This window comes from Leptodactylus fuscus, chromosome 5 (genome assembly GCF_031893055.1).
Source record: "Leptodactylus fuscus isolate aLepFus1 chromosome 5, aLepFus1.hap2, whole genome shotgun sequence".
NCBI classification, from domain to species: domain Eukaryota; kingdom Metazoa; phylum Chordata; class Amphibia; order Anura; family Leptodactylidae; genus Leptodactylus; species Leptodactylus fuscus.
In genome coordinates, this window is record NC_134269.1 from 129,089,675 (window position 1) to 129,102,303 (window position 12,629).

Consider the following 12,629-nt stretch of genomic DNA (forward strand, 5'->3'; position numbering starts at 1 on the left):
CCGCAATGTAGCGTGTCTGCTGCCCGTATATTTCTGCAGTGTGTGCATGGGATTCGATAGACTGAGGGGGACTGTAAAATGTAGTGTTTTTTTGTCACATGGCCCCGGCCTGAAACATGCTTTCCTGAATGAACAGATTGTTGTCTAATGTAAAGGTGTATATTAAGGGATGATAAGTTGTATGTAACTGTCATGTGAGAATGTAGAGTGTAGCAGAGCATAATATTATATTACCTGCTGAAACCAGAGGAAGATGGGTCCCTTGTGATCCTAATTTCAGCAGAGAACTAGTTGTACAAGATGTGAATGAGTAACTCAATCTTTTTATAGCATATCTAATAAGAAACCATACACAATAATAGTGAAATAACCTTCCATAGTTATAGAGTAGGTCAAATCAGTACTGGAAAAAAGTAAAATAATTTAAAAAAAAAAAAATGTAAATGGTTTATCTATAGTTTGTTCATCTTTTTATGTACAGTATGTTTTACTAAAAGTCTAAAATTGTACTAATTTTTTAAAAAATAATTTTATATGTTAAATATATATTTATACATAGGAAGAAATAATATAAAAGAAAGGAAGAATAAAATTCCAATCTTTGTATAATATCAGCAAACAAAGCAACGATGTGAGGCTTTAGCACCACCTAGTGTGAACATATGGTACTGTAGCTGCAAACCTTGAAATCATTTTGTATTACTAATTTTGAACGTATCAACAAAAAGTACGAGATTAAAAAAAAAAAAAAAAAAAAAATTGTGTGTAAAGGATCACACAAAGCAAGCAATGTGCTGATGTAAGAATTACACCTCTGAAATTGGTAGAACAATCGTTTTAAGGTCAAGAAAGCTAGAAGTAACAGTTTAGAAAGCGGTGAACATCCTATTAACCCCTAAGGACCAGGCCATTTTTTGGTTTCGCATTTTCGTTTTTCCCTCCTCACATTTCAAGAGCCATAACTTTTTCATTTTTCAGTTCACAGAGTCACATGATGGCTTATTGTTTGCGGGACAAATTGTACTTTGTAATGGCACCATTCAATATGCTGTGCAATGAACTGGGAAGTTGGAAAAAAATTCAGAATGAGGTGCAATTGGAGAAAAAATGCATTTGCGCCATTTTCTTATGGGTTTAATTTTTACAGCGTTCACTGTTTGGTACAAATGACATGTTACCTGTGTTCTACGTGTCAGTACGAACGCGGTGATACCAAATTTATATAGTATTTGAAATGTTTTGATACTTTTAAAAAAATGATAAACTTTGCAAAATAGAAAAAAAAATTTGTGTCATCATGTTCTAACACCTGTAACTTTTTCATATTTCCATGTATGGAGCTGGTTGTGGTGTCTTTTTATGCGGGACAAGATGACGTTTCTATTGATACCATTTGGGGAAAGATCTGATGGTTTGATCACTTTTTATTCAATTTTTTATAGGAGGCAAAGTGTTGAAAAAAAAGCTATTTGGCTATTTTTATTTTTTTTTGCCGCTACGCCGTTCGCAGTACGGGATAAATGTTTTAATATTCTAATAGTTCGGGCATTTTGGAGCGCGGGGATACCTAATATGTTTAATGTTCTTTAATTACTTTTATAGCTGATCTAGGGAAAGGGGGGTGATTTGAACTTTTATATTTTTTTAATCTTTTCAATACTTTTAAAAACTTTTTTTTTCTTGTTATACATTTATATGATCAGACCCCTTAGGTACCTTGAAACCTAGGGGGTCTGATCGCTCATACTATTCACTGCAATACTACAGTATTGCAGTGAATAGGAAAATCGCAGCACTTCTATTAGACGATGCCTCTGGCATCGTCTAATAGATCTAGTGCAGAGACAAGCCTGGAAGCCTTCAATAGGCTTCCGGCTGTCATAGCAACCGATCACCGCCCTCATGTGACGTTCAGGAGGGCGGCGATCGGCGAAACATGGCGGCGCCCGTGCCGCCGCGCCGTTTACACACTGCGGTCACGTTTGACCGCAGTGTGTAAAGGGTTAACAGCAGCGATCGGCTCGGGCACCGACCGCTGCTGTTAGTGGCAGGTCCTGGCTGTATGATACAGCCGGCATCTGCCCTGTATGGAGCGAGCTCAGCGTGTGAGCTCGCTCCATACATCCCCATGCGACCCATGACGTACAGTTACGTCATGGGTCGCTAAGGGGTTAATATTATAAAGGTGAAAGTTTGTTTGTTTGGATGTTTGTGGGTTTGTGTGTTTGGATGTTTGTTACTCAATCACGCAAAACCCGCTCGACCAATTTGGCTGAAATTTTCCACAAACATAGTTACTACACTCGATTGCGCAATAGGCTACTTTTCGTCACAACAGCGCACATACGTTTTTCCCAGGACCCCCACAAAACCCAAACTCACATCACTATCTCTGCAATCTCACACACTTCAGACCATAGCAAGCCACAAAATTCATATTACCCTCCACAGCAGAGGTCAGCAACCCCTGGCACACGTGCCAAGAGTGGCACTCCTGCCATATTTCACTGGCACACCAGCAGCACAGGACCTGCAAGAGTTAAATGAAGTCCGAGTCTCTTCAGTGGGCTGCTAGAGCTGAGGCATAAGGACACTCCCCTTTGAGAGGGGTGCAGGAAACCCAGGGAGCTTAATCGCTCAGGTCTGTGCCTGCTATAGTGATCTGCATCCTGCAAACATTCCCCGAGGAGAAGAGGAAGCTGCTAGCAAAGTGAAACTGAAAAACACACAGGTACATAGGATTACTGTTCTCATTAATGTCAGGCATTTGGGGTTATTGGTTTAGTCTTAGTAACTCCATGTGCCTCACATTAATAGGAATAAACCCCATCATGTCCCTCATATTAACCCCTGTCTGCCTCATATTAATAGGAATAAACCCCATCATGTCCCTCATATTAACCCCTGTGTGCCTCACATTAATAGGAATAAACCCCATCATGTCCCTCATATTAACCCCTGTGTGACTCATATAAAGGTTACTAATATGTGAGACATATGGAGGTACTAATAAAAGACCTCAATAATGAAGATACTTAATTATTACCTCCAAGTCTCTCACATATCAGTAACTCTTACACAAGGGTTAATGTGAGGGACATGATGGGGTTAAGTGCTATTAATAAGAGGCACATGGAGTTACTAAACTGTCATGCACAGGGACAGACTTTATGTTGCTTGCTCAAGAGTATCCTGTGCCCAAAAACTTACATGTACTGGCGGCAAATAACAAATCATACAATGTCGTATATCGAAGTATATTCACTTGAAATACCTCTGTCCCAAAGACACTATGTACAGTTTATACCAACACCGTATAGCAGCTGAACTACAAATTACATTCATCACAAAAGTCTCACGTATTCTCAGAATTACAGCAACAAGATACAAAGTTACATTTCATATCCCATACCTTATACACAGTACGAAAACCTTACCCACGCCTGTATATACCCACTTCTACAATCACCGCAGACGAAGTCGCGGGTACCAGCTAGTCATTTATAAATACAAGTGCAAATGAATGGTCTAAAGAGCTTAGTTTTTTCCAGAACGTATGGTCTGTAAACTCATCAAAAATACTCCAGTCCTCTTCCTTGTAGAGCAAATCTAATAAGAAATCATGCGGTTAGTATACATCTAATATATATATAAAAAAATAAATTAAAAAAGTAGCTACCTGTATTGGAGAAATAGGTTTCTTTGGCTCAGCCTGCACCATTGCCATGGAGTGTAGAAATGCACGTAGTGGTGAGAGGGATGTGATCACAACAAAAGTCCTAATCACTGGAAAGTCTTGATATGGGTTATGATGGTAGAATCTTACATTTCTGAAATAAAGGATACAAATATAAGCACTTCTTTTATTTCTATTCTAATTGTAGCAACTCCTGGCTTTGACACAAAAAATGCAGCAAAATCTGCAAGAAAAAAAATAGTTTTTTCCACATTAACCTTAAGCTAAGGCCTCACATTGTGGAAACGCAGTTTTTTTTTGTTGCAGATTTTGCTGTGGTTTTTGAGCCAAAGCCAAGAATGGTTTCAAAAGGAGTGAGGAATATAGAGGAAGTTCTTATACTATTCCCTTTTGCTCAACCCACTCCTGGTTTTGGCTCAAAAGTATATAAAGTATTAGACTGTCGGTAAGTAATAAGCAATGGGTTATTTGTAAAAACTGTAATACTTACCGATAAGGACTCCCAATGAACTGGTTTATACCCTGAGTGGTTAAGTACTGATGCTTCTTTTTGCCACCATCTGGCAGAGAAGGAGCTGAGGTTATCTTTCTGTCCCATGACTCTTTAAGATGATTTTTACACACTGAGAGGTTCTGTAGTTCTATAAGGACATATAGATAACAGGAAGGAAAAAAGTCAAGTCTCTATTACAAGGTGTAAAGTTATCGGCAGAGTGCAAACAGTAACATTATCTTACTAGTCACCATGAATATGGCTTTCTGATCCTTGGCTATCAGTTATTATCACAGTAAAGTCTTTTAGGCATACATTTCTACATAAATAATTAGAAAACAATAGGAGTCCACATAATGCGTGTCTACCAGAATGTGAGGTTCTCTATAGGTCCCTCACTACGTGTTGTCCTTATGCCCTAACACGTCATATGATGAGGGGTTCTTGTTGTGAGATAACCTCTTTTCTATATAACATAACAATTACAAAATGGTATATACACAATATGTTATAATTCAGCATATCAGATTCGGTTGTTGCCTGTGGCTCTCAGCGAGTATAGCCAGCCACATCCATGGATCCATTTAAAGAGGATCTGACACCAAGCACAAAATGCTAAATGCCATACCTCATTTGACCGCCATTGTGCCCAGAACACTTTACCTTTTGGTTTTAACGTCCTGCATCCATTCAAAAGATATGGCCACTGGAAGGTTATAGATAAACCAAGTCTGTGGAAAACTTTAGTTTTTCACAGAGAAAATTAAAGGTTCCCAGTCACATGGAGAATCAGAGCTAGTTCACATTTAACCTTCCAGGGGCCATTTCTTTTGAACTGGTGGACTGACTTTAAACCAGTAAATAAATTCCAAATATTCAGGGGTATATCGAGAATCAAATGAAAGAAAATTATGCTCTTGGAAACCCTGTTTGGGCTATGGCCCCTCATAGCGAGCCATAGTCAGCAAGTGTTGTGGAAAAGACCACAGCGGAAACACCTCACATTTTTTTCCACAGCATTTTATCAGAAAGTCCGCAAAGTTTTCCTCTGCAGACTCTGTCCCTATTATACCTATATGCAATGGCGTAACTAGGAATGGCGGGACCCCCTGGCGAACCTTTGACATGGACCCCCCTGACCGACGCCGAAGACCCTGACCAACTACCCCCCCCCCCCCCGCATTCCTGTTAGCACTATTATGCCCCATAGTTGCCCCTGCACACAGAATTATACCCCACAGTCAGCGCCGCACCTCCTATGAGGCGACCTGAAGCGACCGCTTCAGGCGGCGCTATGCCAGGGCCCCAGGGAGGGCGGCATTTTTGCTTACCTAAGCCAGTCCAGGACAAGCTGTCCTGGACTGGCTTAGCACCAAGCGGTGGATTGGGGAGGCCACTGGAGCAGCGCTGCTCCAGCGGCCTCCCCTCACACTCAGGCAGAGAGCAGGTCCTCTCCGTGCCTGCGAACGCCGCTAAGCCCTGCCCCCTTCGCTTTGCCCCCTCCGCTCTGTCCCGCCCCCTCCGCTCGCCCCCTCCTCCCGGGGGGAGGGGGGCGGCTTTCTGTCTTTCGCCTCGGGCGGTGAAAGGGGCAGGTTCACCCCTGCCCATAGTGGCCCCTTCACCCAGTATTATACCCCATAGTGGCCTCATCACCCAGTATTATGCCCCATAGTTGCTCCTGCACACAGCAATATACCCCATAGTGGCCCCATCACCCAGTATTATGCTCCATTGTGGACACCCATTAACATTTTCAGACCCCAGAGTATAATAATCAGAGACTGAGAGGGGGATACAAACATAAACACTGTTAATTACCTATCCCTGCGCTCCCTGCTGTCGGCTATCTTCAATGATGTCAGGGACATCATGTGACCAAGGCCCTGCGTCGCGACGCATAAGGACGCAGGCCCAGGTCATGTGATGTCTGAAAAGTCACACAAGTAGGCCCCAAAGCCTTCGCGGAGCATGGAGAGGTAAGTAACACTGTTTGTTATGTTCACTTACCTCTCCCAGGCCTCTGATCATTATACTCGGGGGTATTGGAAACCGTGGCATGTCCACAGCACAGTTTTTACTGCAAAGTGGACATGGGATTCCCTACAATCCCATCCACTCTGCCCTGACTGTAAAATGCCGTGTGGTGCCCCACCCTAAAAAATGCAAGCAGGACTATTCTCTCTGCATTTTCTAACAAATCGCTATACTTTTCAATTTATTGACTCTATAAAACAACGATAGAGCACAGAAAGCATTTGTGAGCTGTCCAAGAATTTCACTGACCCACAGATTTTAATAGGACCAAATTCGTAAATGTGTCCATTTTTTTTTTTAATTTTTTTTGCACAGACCACATAGAATTATACGGTAACTGCAAGCAGGAGAGTACACAGGCTTGAATGGTATCTAAGAATGATATTTATTGTGTTTATCTAGATGTCTTATTTAGGAAGAGAACCACCAGTAGGTTAGACTAAAATTAAAGGCAGCAATTACTAAAAGGATAAACTGTAAATCAATTCCCTCTTTGCACCAATGTAACAAAGTGTAATATTCTATATAATACAGACTGTAAACCCCTGAGATTTAATACACTCTCGCACACATCTTCATATACAGTATAATAGCTCATCAAAGGAAATAAATAGTTGTTGTAAACCATTCACCTCCCTAAATAATAAAGGAATTGCTGTGCTGCCTTTCCTCAATTGCCAGCAGATGGCAGACAAGAGCTGACACAATATTTATTGTTCATACCATAACAAAATCCTGTCTTATAAATATAGCCTGAATCCAGAAAATTGGAACAGTGCAGGTTCATCATTGCCAAATTCCATCACTCTGCTGAAAACTACATTTCATCCTGCAGTCAGAAGGTCATCTCTGCACTGCTAAACCCAACAGGCCACATACTTCATTTGTGTTTGCTTCCATTGACAATGCAATTTTACTTTGACGCTGAGAGTGCTATATAATATTCAGAATATTTATTAGCAAAATCCAGTGTTCTATATTTTTGCTGCTTATACATAACTTTAAATTTTATCTGTAAAACTGCATGTGGGATATTTGTGGTTTTATTATGCTTATATAATAATACACATCAGGGAGAGTGTGTGCCTACATAGGCAGTACGGAGACTTACAAGTCATTCCTGCTCCGCTAGGGATTCTGGGTAAATAATATGCAAATCTATTCTCCAGGATGTAATTAGGAGAACAGTGCACTCTGTACGCCGCCCTCTAGAGGGCAGCATCCTAAACATCATGCATGACTCAGTTATAAAGTCTAATTAACCATGATGCGGATTTAATTGCCAAATTAGTATTTCTATTCCAAAAGGAACAGATTCCCAGCTATGGACAGCGCTGTTTCGGCCTATTGGGCCTTCTCAGCATAGCATAGGGATACTGATTTGGCAGAGTGAGAGACTATAGACCAGGGTCAGGGGAAAATCATACACATCAGGGAGAGTGTGTGCCTACATAGGCAGTACGGAGACTTACTTGTACAGGAATGACTTGTAATACTAATTAAATCCGCATCATGGTTAATTAGACTTTATAACAGAGTCATGCATGATGTTAAGGATACTGCCCTCTAGAGGGCGGCGTACAGAATGCACTGTTCTCCTAATTACGTCCTGGAGAATAGATTTGCATATTTTTTACCCTTATATAATAATAGTAATAGTCAATTCAATATCTGCATTAGCAAAAGCCAGAGAGATCAAATGAACGCACAATTACTTATGTTATTAGCATCAGTTTTATATGATGCCAAGAAAAACATTCATATGATAGACGTCTATAACATAAGATCTCAGAATTTATTATATTTCTCCCTAAGAACAGCCTCCTCCGTATATGATAGTCTATGATGACTGATATATCAGAGGCCCGCAATAGACCTGGAAAAAGATGCAGCAAAGGGACACAACATGAACTAAGCTGAATGAATAACTTGCTCTGTTTTTTTTCGGCGAACAATTGGTGTAAAGTGCAATAGCCATGAAGTGGCTTATATTAACAATGTTAATATTGGTTGGTCCAGTGTTTGTTTTAAAAGAGATTATGGTTGCTCAGGAGTTTATGCCGTGACGAAGGTGCAGATGTACCGAAACGCGTAGCTGTGTTGTGACCTATATTTTAATGGATATCTAATAAAGATGGAATTTTATCTTTACAACCTCGAAATTTTTTGAAACTTCTTCATCCTGGTTGGAGCTGAATTTTATCTATAATCATCATTATATTAACAATGTATGTAAAAGTGAAATCTGTGGTGACTAAAGAGCAATATCTACATAGGTTCCATGCCATAGATTGCTGTGGATTGTGCTGAACATTTTTCATGAATATCACTCTCTGTAGTAATGAAATCTTTAAAGAGTGTCCCAATCATTTATTTTTTTATAACGCCCCTGAGGGGGCCATCAACATAAAGAACCTTTACTCACCTCTTCCCAGGCCTCCATTTCCAGCAGCCACCACAGGCCTCACTGGTTACCTCTTCACACAGCACTTATGTACCCTTTGTGAGAAGACTACCACTGAGGCCTGTGACTGGCTGCAGCAGGGCCCTAGAACAAATGGGGTTTCACTGGTGACATGAGCAGGTGGTCCTGTATACTGAATAACGGAGCTATTGCAGCTTTAAACTGGAGCCTGGGAAGAGGCGAGTGAGGATCTTCTATATCTTCTTCTCTTGCATGGCTCCCTCTGGAGCATTATTAAAAAAAAGAAAATCACCCCTTTAACATGCTGACAAGTATGCTTGGATGTTTCCACTGCATGTCAATGGATATTTGAAAGCTCAGTCTTCATGTATAGTACTGTACATTGCCACTACAGTGCATGTCCTAAATAAGTACACAACGTAGTAAAAGTGCCGGTTGCACACGTAGGATCGATGGAAATGAAGGTCCGCGGAGTGAAGGCCTCACCGGTGAACCCGGTGTCACGAAGTGGGTGGAAAGAGAGAGCCAAATGCTAAAAGATGTAACATTTGGTTTCATGAAAAAGCAGAGGAATATCCATATTAAACCTATGTAGTCACCTGACTTTGAATCATGTGATACTAAGTCCAAGTTTCAGCAGCAGGAGGAGGTTGCCTGCATGCCGTGCTCCTCAAGATCCGGTGGACTTGCATTTCCAACATAGGGTGAGCTGATACAATCCAATTTTCCATGTCCTAAATAACACTTCATTCTCCATCTGGGAGAACAGCAATTCATTGATGCCACACACACTTTAAGTAAGACCACGCCCATGTAAACCGTGATATTCAAGAAAATGGGGCTCTGAAGCTGGATAGAGGCATATTCAGAAAGGCACTGGAATTAGATTTATAGCCAACGTACTCCTGACAGATTTGTTCTTAAGGTTAAGGTCCCATGTAGTGGGCAGCAGTAAAGAACCACTGTTGAACTTTTGAAAGACCTCCAAGACAACCTATCAGTGTCGGAAATATTCAGCACAACATGAGCCCTTCCCATCAACCACAAGAATACCAAAGTCATGGTACTCCAGAAGAAGGGCCACAACAAATCCCCCACCCCTAAATTCACACTGAACGTCTCCACACTGGAGAAAACCAACAGCTACATCTACTTGGGGCTGGAGCTCAACCAATCAGGAAGATTCAAAGCAGCAATAGAAACCCTGAAAGCAAAAGCCTGCAGAACCTTCTATGCCATCAGAAGACAATGGTACCACCTCAAACCACCAGTGAGGGTCTGGCTGAAGATATTCAACGCAGTCATCGCTCCAATCCTTCTCTATGGCCCAGCTGCCTACCCAGACCAGCCAAAATGGAACTCTAGCCCAACAGAGACCTTCCACCTGGAGTTCTGCAAATACCTGCTCCATGTCCACTGCAACACCTCCAAAATAGCTTGCAGGGCAGAGCTAGGCAGGTTCCCCCTATGGCTCACCATACAGAAGACGGCACTAGCGTTCCAGGCACACATTCAGGATAGCAACCCCGACTCCTACCACCACCAAGCATGGCTATGCCACACAACTCAAAATAAACCAGACACCCCCCAAATGAACAACAACCAACCACCAAACCAAAAAGATCAACAGATGATGACCAAGGCCCAAATAAAGGCAACCACAGAGGCAAACAGAGAGCAGTACATCGAAGAATGGAGAAACAAATTAAATAACTCCAAGAAACTCACCATGTACCAATCCCTACAAACGGACTATACCATGGCCACCTCCCTGGTACAGACTGAGCGCCCACAACCTAGCGATTGAAATGGTGTGACACAGGCAGAAATACAAGCCATGGGAGAACAGACTGTGTCAACACTGCGACATAGGGGCCCTAGAAGACGAGACCCACTTCCTGCTACACTGCACCAAATACTCAGCTGTGAGGGCCGTCTACTTCCAAAGACTCTCTGCCCACATCCCAGACTTCACATTTGCAGATGAGAAGAGGAAACTCTACATCCTACTGGGAGAAGAAGAGGCCACTGTGGAGATCGCTGCCCAATATGTGTCCAGCTGTCACCAAACAAGAGGAAGATGAGACCACCCACCCCCTATGGACCCCACACCTACCACCCAAAGACCATAAAGACCTCACCATCACCCGCCTACCCGACACCCACCCTTACCCACACGTCCCAAACAAGAACGATGAGACGCCGAGGACACTCCAAATCAACCCACACACCCCATACCCACCCCCTCCCAACCATTCTCTGCTTTGGAAACACCAAATGTTTTTTTTTCTTCGGTAACACTAATAAAGCACATTTGTATTGTATTGAATTAATGTATGAAATGAAACTGACATGAAGTACATGAATCCTTTACTGAATTGCTTTCAAGTACATTATATTCTGTTTTGGTACATATTTGAAACAGAGGAAAGAGAAGCTTCTAAGTCATTTTAGGCTAAGGCCCCACATAGCGAAACGCAGCAAAAATACTCTGTGTAATAAAACACAGTGGAAATGTATCAGATTTTTTTCTGCAGCATTTTTCATTGCATTTTCAGAGTTTACCTCTGTGGACTTTCTGTCCCTATTGTACCTATACAAAAAGCACAGGTAGAACAGACATGCTGCCATTTTCAAAAACACAAACATTTTAAAAACACAGGCTTTCAGCTGCAGATTTTTTCTGTGAATGTGTGGATGGGATTAGCCACAATCCATCCACTTTGTAGGTGCTATAATACGCTGTGTTTTTGCAACGTGGGGCTTCAGCCTTAAGTTTCATTGAATAATACAAACAGTAGAAATGAGAAAGAAAAGTCTTTTATGTTGCTGTATACCTGGGAAGCGAGTAGCCAGCTGACAAATCTCATCTTTTATACATAATATCTGCTGTATTTGTGGCAGTACGTTCACCTGCAAAATATAAAATATCTATGTTTCAAAACCAGTAGAATTATAGACTAGTTATATACAATCTATATATAATGCCTGTCCAGTTCCTTATTGTTACCAGCTTGTGATCCTTCACTTACCATTCTTATAACTCCTTATTACATCAATATATAATATAAATGAAGAAAAGAGGGAAACAATTGCATTTGTTAAGAATAAGACTATGTAGCATGCCACAGCCAAAAGCACTGCAGGAAAAACTGTGTCGGAAACGCATTGCGCTTTTTTCTGCAACGCTTTTCAAAGAAAGTCTGTACAGTTTTCCTCTGTGGACATTATGGTTCCATTATACTTATACAGAAACTGCCGGTGTTTCCATAGGTATAATTGACATATGATTTACAAAAACACAAAAGTATCTCAAATCACAGCATTTACGCTGTAAATTATTTTCTGCAATGTGTTATTAGCAAGAATCCCATCCTCTTTGCAATTAAAGTAAAACAATGCCATTCCCAAAGTATCTTCTAGTAATGGTCTTTGTAAAACAGAAAGGAATCTTGTGATATATTTTGTCCAAAAAACAAGAGTGTTTTTCTGAAGAATCGGCAAAACTAGTGCATGCTTATGTTCGATTTCGGTATGACGGTCTGAAGACATAGATGCGGTTCAATACATGGAGAGATATCGCTGACACGTGAATGATGTTTTACTCAACTAATAAACCCTCTCACTGCCCCAGTGGTCCTAGAGGGTCCTACAGAGATTACAAATATCACATACACATTACCAAAGCATCTAATCACAACTCATAGACCGGCGGGACCAACAACAAGCAGCATCGAGCAGTGGAGGATTTACCCGTTGACTAATACCGGTAATTATTTTTTCCCACTCCTTGCTTTTAACAATCGTAGACATCCCTTTTACTGTTGTTACCTAAAGGCTCCTTGCTTTCTCCTTCAATACTTCTCTACCTTATTGTATAAGACTTTACAGTGTTACAGAATGTGTAAATTTTGTGATGTATTAATTGTGACAATAGGGTAAATGATAAGGAAGTTATGTCATCAGGTCCAACTTTCTAC

General features: G+C 41.2%; 1 protein-coding gene across 1 annotated transcript in view; it reads right to left on the reverse strand.

Annotated features, from left to right (window-relative positions):
• The window catches only part of CPED1 (cadherin like and PC-esterase domain containing 1), a 195,081-nt gene that overhangs the window by 129,759 nt on the left and 52,693 nt on the right, over positions 1-12,629 (reverse strand). The window contains exons 4-6 of the mRNA XM_075274232.1: positions 11,487-11,562; positions 4,188-4,338; positions 3,680-3,830 (exon numbers count right to left, since the gene is read on the reverse strand). Coding sequence (XP_075130333.1) covers positions 3,680-3,830; positions 4,188-4,338; positions 11,487-11,562 — 378 coding nt within the window. The remainder of the gene's footprint in view (positions 1-3,679; positions 3,831-4,187; positions 4,339-11,486; positions 11,563-12,629) is intronic.